Consider the following 18103-nt stretch of genomic DNA (forward strand, 5'->3'; position numbering starts at 1 on the left):
TTATCCATTCAGCTACCCTATGTCTTTTGATTGAAACATTTAAGCCATTTACATTTAAAGTGATTATTGCTAGGTACATATTTACTATTATTTTATTTTTTAACTTGTTCCTGTTTTGTTTTGTTTTCCTCTTCTTCTTTCTCCTCCTTCCTCTTTCCTCTTCCTTCCTCATCTCCCTCTCCTTCTTTCTCAAGCAAGCCCTTTAACATTTCCTGTACTACTGGTGTGGTGGTAACAAACACCTTTAGCTTTTGTTTTAGACTTTTAAAAAAATCTCTTAATTTTAAATGATAGCCTTGCTGGGTAAAGTAGCCTTAGTTGTAGGTCCTTGTATTTCATCGTATTGAATATGTAATGTCAATACCTTTTGGCATGAAATGTTTGTTGAAAAATCAGCTGACAGTCTTATGGGAATTCCCTTGTAGGTAATTAACTGCCTTTCTCTTGTGGTTTAAGATTTCTCTTTGTCTTTAACCTTTGGCATTTTAATTATGCTATGTCTTGGTGTGACCCTTTTTGAGTCCATCTTGTTTGGAATTCTCTGAGCTTCTTGGACTTGTGTGTCTTTTCTTTCACCAGGTTAGGGAAGTATTCAGTCATTATTTCTTTATATAGTTGTTAATCCCTTGTTCTCTCTCTTCTCCTTCTGGTATTCCCAATGTTGTGAATGCTGTTACACTTCATATACCAAAGGTCCCTTAAACTATGCTCATTTTTTTTTTAATTCTCTTTTCTTTTTACTCCTCTGATTAGGTGTTTTTCCCTACCTTGTCTCCCAAATCGCTGACTTGATCCTCCACTTCATCCAATCTACTGTTTATTCCTTCCAGTGTATTCTTAATTTTGGATATTGCATTCTTCATCTCTGACTGTCCTTTTTTGTGGTATCTATGTCCTTTGTCATGCTGTTGATCATCCTAATAATTATTACTTTGAACTCTTTAGCATAGGGGTGTCGAACTCAATCAGAGAAGGGGCCAAAATCTAAAATCCAGCCTAAATCGCGGGCCGAATGGTTTACTGAACAGTCATAAACTGTCATTGTGATGGAAACGCAGCGGAGTGCAGTGATGACAGCGCGGTGCGGGCCACATTGCAAGGCCTGGCGGGACGGATTTGGCCCGCGGGCCTTGTGTTTGACACATGTGCTTTAGCAGATAAATTGCTTGGATCCATTTTGTTTAACTCTTCTCCCGAAGAATCCTCTTGTTCTTTCATTTGGGGTCTGTTCCTTTGTCCTCCCATTTTGGCCACCTCTTTGTGTTTGTTCTGTGTATTAGATAAGTCCTTGGTTATATGGCTTCTCTCTAGCTAGTCTTCAGTTGATTATTCAGGATGATTACTCTATAATTTAGTTGTAATTCCAGTTTGGTGCTGGGAGGAGGTGAGTGTAGCTTACACCTAATCTGCCACCATCTTAGTCTGCCTCAGGAATTTCTGAATACACATGTGTTTATGCATAAATTCAGGATTATACATCTGACTAATAAAATTCTGAATTCTACGTGCGGGTTGAGGGTGCAATCCCTCAAAATTTCAAGTATAACTTTTGACTCACACAAAACTTAACTATTAATAGCATTTCTATAACATACAATGTATTAATCAACTCTTTGTTATTAAAAAGTGCTAGTAAAAATAAAGAGAAGACATATTTACAGCTCTATACATATTTATTTTAAAGACTACATATAAGTGAACCCACACAGTCCAACTAGTTATATACATCAGCCCTCAAATAACCTCATTTTTTCTACATCATTTCACTTATAATGTTGATTTTCTTAAAAATGATTCCTACCTGTCCAGTGTTGTTGCTCAGGGGTTGAACATCAACCTATGAACCAGGAGGCCACAGTTCGATTCCCAGTCAGGGCACATGCCCGGGTTGTGGGCTCAATCCCCAGTGTGGGGCATGCAGGAGGCAGCCAATCAATGATTCTCTCTCATTGATGTTTCTATCTCTCTCCCTCTCCCTTCCTCTCTGAAATCAATAAAAATATGCATATTTTTAAAAATTGATTCCCAGCCATGGCCACTGTCTGTGAAGTCTGCACTTCTCCCACATCTGTGTGCGTTTTCTCTAGGGAGTCCAGCTTCCTCCCAATCCCCATTGCCCACGCTAAGGAGGTGGGTGTGGTGTGAGTGTCCTGTGATGGAAGGTGTCCTGTCCAGAGTGGGTTCCTTCCTTGCCCATGAGCTACAGAGAGACACCAGGAACTGGAGAAAGTGACCTGGGAAGTAATTATCTCACCAGTTTTTGTTAATCTTCCCTAAATGTCTGTACAGCTCAGTTTTACTTCAATGTTTAGCATCAGAAGTATTCAGGTCTTTAGTTAGAAGTTTGGTGATGCTTCTGTGAGTAGGAATATGCTGTAAGAATGGAACTCCTGGTTATATCAATCTACAAAAGGTCAGTCTCAGTATACATCATTTCCTTTAAAGTCAGAGTTTCCAAGAACTTATTGATAATAGGAAGTAAGGATATACAGTATATAAAATAAATCTGTCTTTAAAAATCCAGGAAAGCATTCAAATGCACCTTAAACACCTTAATAATAACAGACTCCCTTTGAATTCTCACTTTCTACCCTGCTTCCTTCTCCACAGACTGATGTAGCTCCTCGGCAGATGTTCTTGTGGTAATTCTACAGAGTAAGTTATCTCCTTTCTTGGCTAAATGTCCCGGCCTGAGCTCATGGCTCTTGCACTTATATTAATAATACCTGGCAAATATCTATCACTCCTGGGGAGCTGCACCTCGGGATCCGCTTTCCTATTATTAATCATTTAGGGGATTAATATCTTTGACCCAAATATGATAGAGAAAAATCTTCAGAAAAGAGACTCAGAGCAAGAAGACTCAGGACATGGAGAGGACCCCCATGTATTTCATTACAGGCAGAACCGGGAGAGGTGCCATCTCAAAGTGCTGGCCCCGCATACGACAACCAGCCACCGAGCCAAAGCAGCGGCACAGCCTGCCCCGCCCCGCTGTCCACCTGCAGCTCCGCCCCTCAGCGGCCGTGGCTGCCATGGCCTTAGATACATGAGTCCACACAACAGCCAGGAGGCACGAACCTCTTAAAACATGTCCTCGCTTTCCCTAGTCAGACTGTTCAATGCAGACTGGTGGGTTACAAGGCTTCTTGCCACACAGTCTAGGCTACACCCGCCTGCCCCCTCCTGTAAGGGAGGCAGGAGCACAGCAGCTAGGAGGACTCCTGGCAAGTGGGACGGGGAAACTGAGGCGAGATTGTTAAACAAGGCCAAACAATTAACTTCACAGCGACCCTATGTTCCCCAGCCACGGCCACCTGAGAGCAAACGTCCACCCCTCCGCTCCCTAACAGGGAGCACAGAGCTTAAATCCGCGGGTCAGGCAGCAGAGACCCAACTTATGCCCATTGTGCCAGCCAACCCAGGGACAGATAAGTCAGGGGAACAAAGAGCCAAAACAATGGCAGCAATCAGAGCCAGGCAGACCCGACACAGGAGTGAAACCGACCAGGGAATACCCACTCCCCTCTCGGCTGCCGTGAAGCACCCACATTTCCAGGGGCACGCCTGGGGGACATGGCTGCTCTGTAAGACCCTCCCCGAGAGCCTGACTCCGCCAGCAGGAAGACGAACCCCTCAGAACGAAGCTGGCACGGCCTTTGGAGCCTGCCCGCCTTTTCTCGGGAGTGAACTTTTTACTCTCTTTCTCCTAAACTCTGAGGGTCCCCACGACTGGCTCCCTGGGGTGTAGCCGGCGGCAGCAGCAGTTCATCCCAAACTTCCCCGAGCTGAACCTCCACGGCCCCCTTTCCTGACTCCGTGTGAGCGGCAGCCCTGCGCGGCTCACTGCTGCCGTGACCGGTGTTTCCCGGGAATCGCACAGCCCAGCGTGGCTCGCTCCTTCCCGCTCTCCACCGAGCTAAGCACAGCCCCGCCCGGCTCTCCCGCTGCTGCTTCTACCCACCCCAAGCCTTCCCGTCTCGCTGACCCCGGGCCGTGAAATCTTCCCCGCACCCACACCCTCCGGCCGGCCTCAGCAGGCCTGGAAGTCATACTCCTGCTCACCCGCCGACCCGGGGGCCCACCCTGCCGCATGCCGGCCCCGAGGCCAGGGCTCACAGAGGGTGACAGCCCGGACAACAGCCTGGCTCTCTTGCGAGGTCTGAGCCCCTGGCTTCCTAGGGTCCGATGTTCGTCCGTCTCGGGCTGAGAGGGGGCAGCAGCGAAGGAGTCTGCCTGCAGCCACAGGTGGTTTTCTGCATCAAGTTGAACTTAAAAGCTCATCGTCACCATTTACTCTCTTATTGAGAGCAAACCTATTCCACTGAGATCCTCACAGAAGTCACTCCCCACTGCAGCCCGAGGTCTGTGACCGAGGCCCCGCCGGCCCAAAGGGCTGCCCCTGAGGTGTCAGCTCCTCCGGAAGAAAGTGCAATCGCCGCTCAGGAAACACAAAGCAGCACTTACCCGAGAGAGGCCGCCGAGCGTCTGCCAGCGGCTCGCCGCAGCCCCGTCTGACGCCGCGGGCCGCTCAGAGCAGCAGACGTGCGCGTCCGGCCGACGGCCGCGGGCAAAACAGGAACCTCTGCGTCAGGTTCTGCTTTCCCTCCGCTGGCCGCTGCCCCGCTCTCACGGACGCTCTCGGATCCCACTGAGAGCAGCTCCTGCCAGGCCCTGCAGGGCCCTCGCCGGCCACCAGCTCCCGAGGGGTCCTCAGCGGCGTCAGCCAGCCTCGCGCACACCGCGCACAATGCATGTAAGGCGAACACAGAACGCGTCTGAAACACGCCGACCTCTGACGGCTCCCTCCACCCCCACCTGCCCGCTTCCGCCCGCCCGTGGGCTTGTGCCCCCGAGGCCGGGTGCCCTGCGCACCAGAGGGGCACTCAAGGCTTCTCGCTTCCAGGAGTCTGCCTTTACATCACCTCCTCCCCGTCAGTGTCCCAGGGCCCAGGCCTGTCCCCGGCCGGGCCGCCGCCGCCCTTGCACACTGCCTTCGCCACCCGTCCTGAGCCCTAAACGCCTTCTCAGGCCCCTGCTCCTCCGGCCTAAGGCACAGCCACCCCCTCCGTGCGCCACGCAGGGCGGGAGGCGCTGGGGAGCCAGCATGTTCCTAATGCGCTCGCATGGCCCACTGCAAACTGCCAGCACCAACCTAAGGGTTTAAGCCCCTGAACCTCAGCCGCCCTCCAGCCCCAGGCCCCGCTGCTCTGCGTCTGAGCAGACCTCGCCGGGAGCAGCTCGGAGGAGCCGCTGCTCGATGCTGGAAACCACAGACCTGCTGCTCTCGTCTCACGTCAGCATGCACCAGGAGTGCCGAGACGGTCGCCACCTCTGATGTGGCAGAGATCAAGCGCTACGGTGTCTGCACACACGCACATCCTCTTACAAAGACACAGACACAAAAGCCCCACTGAAGTGGCAATTCCAGTCCAACAGCGTGGCCCGGCCACGACGGAGCTCTCTTCTGGCCACAGGTGTGCGCGGTGGACTGAGACCGCAGCCCGGACCGCCCCAGGCCCTCACCCCCGGGACCCTAACGGAGGGGCGCCCCCAACCTGCCGCCTCGGGATGTGGCCTCCAGTACCCCTCAGAGCCCCCGTGCAGAGACCGGCCGCTGCCCAGGAAGCCCGGGCCCAGGCTGGGGGGTGCACACCTGCCGGCAGGGACAGCTCAGTGCACAGCACCCGTCAGGTCACGGAAGACTTATTGGCCAGAGAGAACTGCCGAAGGCCTCAGCCCCTGCCGATGGCAGACTAACTCTTCTTCTAGGCCAGCCTGGCTCCCGGGTGGCCACACCCGCGCACATGGGGAAGGAAAGCGGAGGGAGACAGCACCCGGGCCAGGTCAGACCCAGCCCGCCGCCTCCGCCCTGAGAAGCGCTGTCCAGGCCCTGCTCCCGCCCGGGGAGGGGCGGCTGCGAGTGGCAGGGCCCGGGCAGCGCTGCGCTGCCAGCGTGCTCTGCCCCCGAGGGGCCTGGGAGGAACTGGCCGCAAAAGGAACCCCAGCGCCCTGGTCTGACGTGACAGACACCGCACACGGGAGCACGCTCCCCGCAGGCCGGAGGGAATGACAAGCACACGCACGGGTTCCGCCCTCAGTGGGAGGTGGATCGGCGGGGCCCCGTCACAACCCGTCCTCGGAGAAATGAGCGCCCACAGGAAGGCCGCCTCCCAAGCTCCCCGCGTCCCCGGGGCCTGTCCTTACCGCTCCGCCTGCCCTCCTCCCTGCCGAGCGCCCACCGGCCCACCGGCCGGGCCTCTGGCCTCCGCCCCCGAGGGGCCCGGACGGGGGTGTCACCGCTGGAAATGTGAACGGCAAACCCTCCTCCCTCTTCCACCTCCTCGCCTGAGCAGGGTCCATCGTGAGGCCTAGGAGCCAGCCGGACGCTCCTCTGTGGACCAGGGAACGAGGGCGGGCAGGGCCAGGAGGCAGCGCTGACACCACCACCTTACACCTCGGCCCGGGCAGAACCGTCCGGGCTTGTCATGGCTCCCGGTGCCGCCGCTGCCGTCCTAGGGACACCTCCCTCCCCCCACCCCCGCCACCCCCGCGCGGTGCGTGGAGGGGGCGCCTGGGGAACGGAGAAGGGAGGGGGCACGGTTCCCGTCGGGACCCAGCGTGAACCATCTCCGGCGCAGGGGCTGCCCCGCGGGCCTCCTGACGGCCGCCCGCCCCCGAGCGGCTCAGAGAAACGCGAGGGCGTCGGCAGGAGAGGCGCTCTGGAAGGTTCCGGGGGACCAGCAGGGAGGGTGCAGCTTAGGCAGGGCACCACGGCCTTGTCCCGCGTGTTACACACCGGCCAGGCCTCCAGGCCAGGCGGGCAGTTTGGGAAGCACAGACGCTCCGAAGCGCTCGGTGAAAGAGCATTTCATTGTGAGGAACGGTGCGAGCGCTCCACAAGCCCGACTCGGCTGAAGCCTGCTTCTTGCCTCGGATCTTAAAAGTCACGCAGGAAGCCAGCGGAAGGAATGAACTGACAACCTGCATGGGGCGAGAAGGCAGGCCCCCTCTGCCTCGCCGCCCTCACTTCGCTGTAAACTGAGGGCGCCGGGAGCCTGGCTCCTGGTCCGACCACAGGGACAGGCTGCGGCCACCACGCCGCCCCCGTCACTGCCGCCGAGGCGCCGAGCGGAGCGCACGCGTGTGCTCACCCACAGCCAGAATGTTCCGGAGAATACTGATCCCCAACACACCCCCTCCGCCAGAACATCGGGACCGAGCTCCATCCCTTCAGAATAAAAGACTCTGGCATCAGCAGTGTGGCTAACATTCAGGTTCTCCCTCAAACAATGGAAGAGAACATGGATACATTCAAGAGCAAGGAGAAATACAGTCTCTTTCTCTCCTCAGGGAGAGGTTCCTTCATCAATCAGAGGACACGGTGTGAAAGGGGGTCGTTAGGAGTCTCTTCTGAAAGTCCCTGAACAGTTTATAAATACAAGAAATCTCGTCCATCAGTAATGGCTCCTAAAGTCTTTTCTGGTGGGTTCCGGAACCCTCCATCCCGGCAGTCCGGTCGGCTCCACTCCTCCAGAGGCTTCCATGCCACGGCAATGCTCCTCGGTGAGTCTCCGACTCTTCTTACGCTGTGCAGACCTCCCTCAGTACGCGTCCTCATAGTCCGAGTCCTGAGAGGAAGGAACAGCAGCTGCGGTGAGTACGGGAAGTACAAAAAGAGTCAGAATTTAGCCAATGGACCCCCCAAAGGAACCCAGTTTGGAGCAACATCCACAGGAGGCGGCGCTGGCTCCACACACCGGCATTCCCATGGTCTGCGGCGAGTTTCTGCTCTGAAACCCTGAGCGTCCCCCCTTCCTCGGTGAACGCTCCCTAGCACCTCAGCGCTCATCGCAAGGTGCCCGGAGGCTGCGGAACATGCAGGGCCGGGCTTGGCGCTAGGCCAGGAGTCAGTCTCCCTCTGAGTTTCAATCCCTTGCTGGCTGTGACCTGGAGTCACACTCTGTTTTCTCTAAGCCCATTTCCTCATCTGTAAAATGGGGAAAATAAAAACACTGACAGCACAGAGAACAGCTCTGAGAACTGAATGGGACGGTGTCTGTAAACCACTGAACACTGGCCTGGCTCTCGGTACGCTAAGCACCCATGTTCCAACTTGTACTCGGCTTTGAACTGCAAGTGGGCCGGTGAGCGCTCCCCGGACCACACTCCTGCAGTCCGTCCACTGTCCTGTTCTCCCAGATGACGGCCCCAGACCTCCCCTCCCCCAGACCTCCAAACCGCCTCCTCAACGCCCTTTGCAGCAGTGACCTTGCTTTCCCCCTTCATGGGAACTTCCGCAAGCTCCCATCCCCATGGTTACCGACCACCTGCATCTAGGCCCACCTACGTGCCCTTCCCAGCTCTGCGGAAGGATGTGCTGGCCCTGCTCATATCTAAGCCAGCATCTTCACTGGCCACCGGAGCCCGGAGTCCTGCAGGGCCCTTACCTCTCAAGGGCAGAGCATATTTCTCCTGCTCGGCCACTTCCCCTCCTTTCGCATACAAATGTGCTATCATCTCTCCCATCTTAAAAGGAAAGCAACTCTCTCTAACACACCTTTCTCACCCAGTGTCCTATTCCGGGGCCTTTCTCCACGGGAAAAAAAACAAAAACATGAAACACTGTACACCCAGTGTAACCAGCAAATACCCCTGGTCCAGCTTTCACCCCACTTTTCCCTGTAGCTGCTTTGGCTAAAGTCACCCTTCACCTCCACAACCCCAGGTCATCCAAGAATCAAGGCTTGTGTTACTCGACCAACAGGGGAGCAACTGGCACCATCGTTCTCTTTTCCCTTTTCAAACACTCTCTTCAGTAGAACCCAGGATTCCACACTCTCCTGGTCCTCCCATACCTCACTGTACAGTCCTTCCCAGCCTCCTTTGGTGATTTCCCTTCCTCTCCCCACTCTATCTGTCTTGGACCTCTATCTATACTTGGACCTCTCTATCTATACTCATTTCCGGTGGAAACAGCTCTCCCAGCCTCTATCTGCTATTGACGCCTACGTCTATATCACCAGTCTAGACCTCTCTTCAGAACTTCACACCTTGGGAAAACCAATTGCCTACTCCACATCTCACCTTGGGTGTCTAACAAGCATTTCAAACTTAATCTATCCAAACTCAGCTCTGGCTCTCCCTCCTAAAGCCTGTTGCATTCTCAGACTTGTACATATTAGAAAACAGCGACTCTATTCCACTACTTGTTCAAGTCCATAACCTTGGAATACTCCTTGACTCCCCTCATTCTTTCATATATATGTATATCTCCCATCAGTAATACCATTGGCTTTACCTTCAAACTATAATCAGAGCACAGTCACTTCTGACCACTTCTACCACCACCACCCTGATCTGAACCAACACCCTCTCCTCTCACTGGCATTATTGCTAAAGTCCCCTAGCCGGGCTCACCGGCTCCTTTGTGGTCCCTTACCACCTATTCTCAACCCAGAGGCCAGAACGAGCCTTTTAAGACATATATCAGTTCACAGTCTGTCAAAAACCTCCAATGGATTCTATGTCATTAAAAACAAACATCCAAGTCATTACAATCCCTACAATGTTCTAAAAGATATGACATCGTGTCTCTGAAGAAAAACACGGGTGAGCAAAGGAGGTTTACTGTCATGAGCACATAAAACAGTTTATTCTTGTACTGTTATTTATCTAATAAGTATGATAGTATTATTATTTTTTGTATTCTTACTTATGATTTATCTGTTAGGTAATGATGGCTGGTCATTTCAACAATGACCAACAAAAGTGGAAACTTAAAAATCCTGGGGGGTGCCAGAAGGAGAAGAGAGCAAGAAATTGAAAACCTACTTGAAAAATAATGACAGAAAAGTTGCTTAACCTGGTGAAGAAAATCGGCATACAAGTCTAGGAAGCACAGAGAGGCCCAAACAAGACAAACCCAAAGAAACCCACACCAACTCACATGATAATTAAAATGCCAAGGGCTAAAGACTAAGAGAGAATCTTAAAAGCAGCAAGAGAAAAGCAATTAGTTACTACAAGGGAGCCCATATGACTGTCAGCTGATTTCTCAACAGAAACTTTGCAGGCAGAAGGCTAAGGCAAGAAATACTGTGATGAGAAGAACCTATAACCAATCAGACTGTCGGCACCCCAGGAAATGTTGCTCTCACTCTGATGGCGACACAGTTACTGGGAGGCCTCAGAGGTCCCTGAGGAGGGACTTCAGCCTCCTCAGTGCAGAGCTTGGTCTCCTTGGGAAGGAGAAGAGGCTCCGGGTTGACGTGTGGTGGGAAGCAGAGAGGAGCCAGCGTTTGCACCGTCCACAGTCACGTACAGATGTAATGGAGGGGTCACATGGCGTCCCTGACAAGATGAGGGCTGTGCACATGCACTGCCCCATCAATGTCATTTTTCAGGAAGATGGTTCTTTTGTTGAAATCAGAAGTTTCTTGGGGGAAAAATACACCCACAGGGTTCAAAGGGGGTCAGGCGTTGTTTGCTCAGTATCTCAAGCCCAGAAAGATTAGTTGATTCTTGAAGGAAATGACATTGAACTTGTATCAAATTCAACTGCTTTGATTCAGTGAGCCACAACAGTTAAAGCAAGGAGATCAGAAAATGTTTGGGTAGTATCTATGTTTCTTTAAAAAGGACGTTTCGCAGGCTGATAAATAAGATCTAAGTTGCCCAGCTATCGAAACAGCAAGATGTCAGATGATTCCTCAGACTTATTTGCAATATTTTAAAGATGCAATGCCTGGCCGGCATGGTTCACTGGCTAAGCATCACAGTTCAATTCCCGGTCAGGGAACATGCCTGGATTGTGGGCTCAATCCCCAGTGTGGGGCATGCTGAAGGCAGCAAATCAATAATTCTCTCTCATCACTGATGTTTCTCTCTCTCCCTCTCCCTTCCTCTCTGAAATCAATAAAAATACATTTTTTTAAAAGATGCAGTGAAAGCCATGTATTGAAGGAAAAACCCAAGGGTCTGCAGAAAAGTTTGATTAAGGGCTCTGGATGCAGCTGGTTGAAGTCTCCTAGCGTGACCACAGGGCAGAGGACACCCCCTCCCCACCAGCAGGTCCCCTGTCACCCAGCAGAGACTGCTCCACAGAGTCCCTACCCCAGTCCAAAGCCACCACTCTGTGTCCAGGAGACAGAAAACAAAAAACAACGGTTAGAGCTGAGGGAGCCCCCTGAACCCTAACAGACCTCGGTTGCCACCATGCCCTGGACCTCCTGGCATGATCCTCTGCCGTCACCGAAGGCAAAGGGTCCCCATAAATGAGCCAAGAAGCGACCCAGGAACAGGGCACAGAAGAAGGGGGTGGCTTACCAAGCACTCGGCACAGCGGACGCAGAGCCTTGCCATGCAGTCCTCCTCCTCTTGGTCCGTGCTGCAAAACAGGACACCCCACCCAAAACCATCACTGGCTCTGTTCGGCACAGCAGGCACAGCACAGGCCCTGAGGGACAGCTCGGCTGTCAGAGCCAGCTCTGCCACCTATCGGCAGGGTGACTGGGCAGGTTACTTCAGCTCCGGGACTGTTTCCTCATCTATAAAATGCAGATGTTAGCCCGGCCAGTGTGGCTCAGGGATTGAGCATCGACCTATGAACCAGAAGGTCATTGTTCGATTCCTCGTCAGGGCACATGCCTGCATTGTGGGCTCTGTCCCCAGTGTGGGGTGTGCAGGAGGCAGCTGATCCATGATTCTCTCTCATCATTGATGCTTTGCTCTCTCTCTCTCTCTCTCTCTCTCTCTCGCTCTCGCTCTCGCTCTCGCTCTCTCTCTCCCCCTTCCTTTCTGAAAGCAATAAAAAAAAAAAGATGTAATTCAAAAAAATATTGGCTTTAAAAAATAAATAAATAAAATGCAGATATTACATCTATGCTTCAAGCATAGTAGTTAGGAGTAAATAAACACACATCAAACACATACCACAGTGGCTGGCACAAGTAAGTACTCAATAAATGGGAGTTGGTCACAGCCACTTCTTTAGAAATGCACTGAGCACCAGGCATCCCTGAGGCCTCATGCTGGCGGGGGATGAAGACATGATAAAGCACAGCCCCTGGGTGTGTCCCATCTCCTGGGGACAAGGCCTGCTGAACCATAGCAAGCACGCCCTCATACAAGGCGATCGAGGTGTGAATGAGGCTAAGGTCTCTGCTGCAGCAGCAGAGGAGGGAATGGCCACTTCTCCCTGTGAGACTCAGGAAACTCAGGAGAAGGGACATCTCCACTGGGTCTCAGAGAATAGGAAGAGTATTCCCGGCAAAAGAGAGAAAGAAGCGGGGACCCCAGGGGAGACAGAGTGTGTCTGAGTACAGCTTGTGAGAGAAGAGAAGAAGCTCGCTGTGGCTGGAATGCAGAGTGAATGACGAATGGCAGGAAACAAAGTGGCTGTGGAAATTCCACTGATTTTGAAGGAATGAGGCCTCTGCTTCAGAATTTATGTTCAGAACCAAAGGATTGTGTCATCTGATTTCCAGAGCAGGAAGCTAGTACCTGTTATCAAGCCCCCATCTTTCCCCAAATCCACACCCTAGGTTTCACTTTCAACCTCCTGACCAGTACTGCTCTGCCTCTTCAAGGATTTCAGAGAGAGTGGCAGGGAACAGCTGTGAACCCAGGAACACCGGACCTCAAGCAGCATGAATATGCAGACTCGGATGCACTCTGCACCCTCTCACAAAAAAGTCAGATTTCACCGAGGAAAAGGAGAGAGAGAGAGAGAACTACATAACCAGATAATCAGAGAAGAGAAATCATAGAGAGACAAAGAAACAGCCCACATATGAAAGAAAAGGAGGTGTTATCAGAAAAGAAAGTAAACAAAATGGAGGCAAGCAATATGTCAGAGAAAGAATTCAGAGAAATTGTCATAAGGTGGATGAAAAGAATGGAAGACAAATTCAACAATATGTATAAGAACCAAGAGGAAATGGAGAAGAAGCAAGAGGAAATGAAAAATGGCATCACTGCTATAAAGAACTCAATAGAAAGCATCAACAGTAAACTTGAAGAAGCAGAGGATCACATCAGTAAACTAGAAGACAAGGTAGAAAAAAATACCCAAGCAAAGCAGATCTAGTAAAAAGACTTAAAAAAACAGGAGGAGAGCCTAAGGCAGTGGTTCTCAACCTTTCTGATGCCACAACCCTTTAATACAGTTCCTTATGTTGTGGTGACCCCCAACTATAAAATTATTTTCATTGCTACTTCATAACTTTAATTTTGCTACTGTTAATGAACTGTAATGTAAATATCTGTGTTTTCCAATGGTCTTAGGTGATCCTGCTAGCAGTTCTCAACCTGTGGGTCACAACCCAATGGCACAGAGGTTGTTCTCAAAAATGCCTGGTACTGGCACAAGAACAGACATATAGAAGAATGGAACAGAATAGAGGACCCAGAAATGGACCCAAGCTATTATACTTAATTAATATTTGATAAAAGAGGCAATAGCATACAATGGAGTCAAAACAACCTATTTAATAAATGGTGCTGGGAAATCTAGTCAGATACATGCAAAAAGAAAAAAATGAAATTAGATCACCAACTTACACCATACACAAAAATAAACTCAAAATGGCTAAAGAACTTGAACATAAGATGGGAAACCATAAAAATCCTACAAGACTCCATAAGCAGCAAAATTGCAGACATATGTTGTAGCAATATCTTTATAGACACAGATCCTAGGGCAAGAGAGACTAAGGAAAAAATAAACAAATGGGACTACCTCAAAATAAAAAGCTTCTGCACAGCAAAAGAAACCATCAACAAAATAATAAGAAAGCCCACTGCATGGAAGAACATATTTGCCAATGTTATCTTCAATAAGGGTTTAATCTCCAAAATTTACAGAGAATTCATAGAACAAAAGGAAAATAAACAACTCAATAAAAAAATGGGCAAAGGACCTAAGTAGACACTTCTCAAAAGAGGACATTCAGAAGGCCCAGAAACATATGAAAATGTGCTCAAAGTCACTTATCATCCAAGAGATGCAAATCAAAACAACCAACACACCTGTCAGAATTACTATCATTAACAAATCAACAAACGACAAGTGCTGGCAGGATGCTGAGAAAAAGGAACCCTCGTGCACTGCTGGTGGGAATGCAGACTGGTGCAGCCACTGTGGAGAACAGTATGGTATTTCCTCAAAAAGTTAAAAATGGAACTCCCATTTGATCCAGTAATCCCATTTCCAGGAATATATCCCAAGAAAACAGAAATACCAATCAGAAAGGATATATGCACCCCTATGTTCATAGCAGCACAATTCACCATAGCTAAGATTTGGAAGCAGCCTAAATGCCCATCAGCAGATGAGTGGATTAGAAAACTATGGTACATCTACACAATGGAATACTACGTTGCTATAAAAAAGAAGGAATCCTTACCATTTCAGCAGCATGAATGGAACTGGAGAGCATTATGCTAAGTGAAATAAGCCAGGCAATGAAAGAAAGATACCACATGATCTCACTCATTTATGGATAATAAAGAACATTATAACCTAGTGAACAAAAAGATAGATACAGAGACAGAGAAACATGGAACAGACTGTCAAATTACAGCGGGAAGGCTGGGGAGTGTTGGGGAGGGGGTAAAGATCTACCAAAGGACTTGTATGCATGCATATAAGCATAACCAATGGATGCAAGACACTGGGGTGTGGAGGGGTGAGGGCATGTCCCGGGGGATGGAGGAGGCTGGGGGAAGGTAAATGGGGGGAAGAGACATATGTACTACTATGTGTAATACTGTAAACAATAAAAAAAGAAGAAGAGGAGATTTCATAAGCCAAACCACGAAGACAAACATCACGTGGTCTCACTTACTTGGAAACCTAATGAACAAAGGCACTGACCAACCAAATGAGACCGAAGCCGGGGCAGGACAGGCAGCCGTACCTCCGTGTGGGCGGGGAGAGAGAGATAAACAAAGAACTTACATACGTAATGCACGGCCTGTAGCCCATGGACATGGGCCATAGGGTGGTGAAGACCGGGGGGTGGGGAGGGAGGAGAGGGAAGGCGAGAAATGGGAGCTATCTGTAATACTACCAACAATTAAAAATATATTTAAAAAGAAAAAAAGAAAATTTCACCAGCAGAACTAAGCTCAGCCTGGAAGTAAGAAAAGCACGGATGCAGGGGCAGGCACCACCCACAGGGCAGGGCGGGCACCACCCACAGGGCAGGGGTCTGAGGGGGTTAGGATTCAGGGCTTGGGGCTCCGGCTGTACTTACTCATCGGAAACCTCGATGGAGGACTTCTTGTAGCCAGACCTGCCCCTCTTCCTCAGCCCCGCAGACTTCCTCGCCATCCTCACCAGCAGCAGCACCACCACCACTGCCGAGGGGATGAAGACCAGGATGGAAAGCAGGGACACGGAGGACAGCATGGTGCCGAAGCCTGGGGGAGGGAGGAGAGAGGCCCCTGCAGAGATGTTTCTTGGACAGGAGATGGGTCTCGCTTTTGCACGCTCGTCTCTTCTTGTTACAAAAGGAATAGATTCAACATACACAAAGGTAAGAACTAAACACGCAGAAAGGAGAAAAACTGACCCGAATCCTACTACCTAGAGTAACACTTTGTCACCTGCCCGCTCCATCTTCTTTCTAAGCACGTGACTGGGGTCTGCGACAGGGAGGGCGGTGTGTGTTTTTAAAAGTGTGAGTCATGTTTTACATATCACGCCTATTTACTCACTACATAAGTACTTTCCATGTCATTAAAGGTTCCTTCCAGATTCGACCCTGTTTAAAATATTTTTATTGATCTTTAGAGATAGAGGAAGGGAGAGAGAGAGAAACATCGATGGGCTGCTCCTGCACTGGGACTGTGCCCGCAGCCGGCATGTGCCCTGACCAGGAATCGGTCACCAGACCTCTTGGTTTCTAGGTCGGCGTTCACCTGCTGAGCCACACCGGCGGGCGAGACCTTTTCAATGGCTGCGCAGCAGTCTGTCACTCCGCGTAGTTTAAGGACTCGGTCCTCGGGTGCTGAGCATTCAGGTCACCCCCATTCTCCGAAGCTATGAATTACATCATGATCGTCCTTGTCCAGAAACCTTCATGCTGTGCTCTATTTAAGATAACTTTTTAAACTGGAATTCTGGGTGAAAGAGTGCACACCTTCAAGACCCGTTACACTGCCGACTGTCTTCTGGAAACGTACCCGTTTCTCCTCCGCCAGAGGGATGTGCTCACCTGTCTTGGAAATTTATGGGTGATGGTCTTTAAAAAAACAATGTGGTCCTGTCTCTCCAAGTCTGTGGGTCTGATCCAACCAAGGACTGGTAGGGCCCCTCGCCAGGCCCAGCAGGAAGGAGGATGGAAAGGTGAGTCCCTCACCTGCTCTGCGGCCACCGAAGGCCACTGCTGGTCTTCATAGCACAGCACATGCTGGGAGGTCCTCCATCACAGAGCAGAGGGACCCTCCATCACCAAACGGGGGGACCCTCCATCACTGGGGGAGGGACCCTCATGACCCAGGCAAGCACACTGTCTCATCACTGAGGGTGAGGGCACATGAGGGAAACCAGATGGCTTCCATCACAGAGACAACAACCCTCCGTTTCTGTGAGGATTTGTCCCGCCTTGTCCACAAGACCCCTGGTCACCTGAGTCTAAACACAATAAAGGAGAAACTATGACAATGTTTGAAGAAAAACTTCAGCTTGGTCCTGCCAGTTTGGCTCAGTGGATACAGCATCGGCCCTCAGACTCAAGGGTCCCGGGTTCAATTCCAGTCAAGGGCACAAGCCTTGGCTGCAGGCTGGATTCAACCAATCCATGTGTCTCTCTCACATCAATGTTTCCTTCTCTGTGACTCTCTCCCTCCTTCCCTTCCACTCTCTAAAATCAATGGGGAAAAAACCTTGGGTGAGGATTAATGAATAAAGGGGGGAAAAAAGAAAAGAAAAACGTCAGTTTGCAGAAAAAAGATTTAAAATTGCATCCTAATCGACAATTCAATTGGCTTGCAAACAGGCAGCTTTGCTGTCACAGGTCTCTCCCAAGAGTGAGAGTCCCATGACCTCAGGGGCTGGAGAAACACCCCTTTCTGACTGTGAGCCCTCAGGGCTGGAGGAGGATCACCCTCTCTGACTGTGAGCCCTCAGGGCTGGAGGGGGATCACCCTCTGTGACTGAGAGCCCTCAGGGCTGGGGGATCACCCTCTGTGACTGAGAGCCCTCAGGGCTGGAGGAGGATCACCCTCTCTGACTGAGAGCCCTCAGGGCTGGAGGATCACCCTCTCTGACTGAGAGCACTCAGGGCTGGAGGATCACCCTCTCTGTCTGTGAGCCCTCAGGGCTGGAGGATCACCCTCTCTGACTGTGAGCCCTCAGGGCTGGAGGAGGATCACCCTCTCTGACTGAGAGCCCTCAGGGCTGGAGGATCACCCTCTCTGACTGTGAGCCCTCAGGGCTGGAGGAGGCTCGCCCTCTCTGACTGTGAGCCCTCAGGGCTGGGGGAAGATCACCCTCTCTGACTGTGAGCCCTCAGGGCTGGGGGATCACCCTCTCTGACTAAGAGCCCTCAGGGCTGGAAGCTCACCCCGCTCTGTGACTGTGAGCTCTGTCAGGGCTGGAGGAGGATCACCCTCTCTGACTGAGAGCCCTCAGGGCTGGGGGATCACCCTCTCTGACTGTGAGCCCTCAGGCTGGAGGCTCACCCCGCTCTGTGACTGTGAGCTCCGTCAGGGGAATGTTATGGTGCACGTCTGGGGGGTTCTTCACGGCGCAGCTGAAGGTCCCGTTGTCCCTGGTGGTGGGGTTGCTTATGCTTATGGACGCGTCCCCTTTGTACACGTCTCCGACCCAGGAGATCCGATCGCGAAACGTGCCTGCGGTGCTGGGGTACTGGAAGGACTGGTAGTGGAAAATCTAAGAAAGCAGCACAGGAGAGAAGCAGTTAATTCGGAAAACCCAGAACAGTGGCAAGCTTAGTAGTCTAAAGCAAAATGCCCTGTGTCAGGGGTCCTCCCCGGGGAGCACTGTTTATTCTTGGTTTGCTTCCCTCCTGCAGGTCCAAGGCAGCCAAGGAGCACAGAGGCAGGCCTGCCTCTGCAGCCTCTTCTGCGGCTT

At 51.3% G+C, this 18103-nt stretch overlaps 1 protein-coding gene across 1 annotated transcript in view; it reads right to left on the reverse strand.

Annotated features, from left to right (window-relative positions):
• LOC118710577 (junctional adhesion molecule-like) overlaps positions 1-18103 on the reverse strand; it is a 60751-nt gene that overhangs the window by 28052 nt on the left and 14596 nt on the right. Inside the window, exons 3-4 of the mRNA XM_036423115.2 lie at positions 17692-17902; positions 15261-15426 (exon numbers count right to left, since the gene is read on the reverse strand). Of these exons, the coding sequence (XP_036279008.1) occupies positions 15261-15426; positions 17692-17902 (377 nt within the window). The remainder of the gene's footprint in view (positions 1-15260; positions 15427-17691; positions 17903-18103) is intronic.

Source organism: Pipistrellus kuhlii, unplaced genomic scaffold, assembly GCF_014108245.1.
Source record: "Pipistrellus kuhlii isolate mPipKuh1 unplaced genomic scaffold, mPipKuh1.p scaffold_m20_p_77, whole genome shotgun sequence".
Classification (NCBI taxonomy): Eukaryota; Metazoa; Chordata; class Mammalia; order Chiroptera; family Vespertilionidae; genus Pipistrellus; species Pipistrellus kuhlii.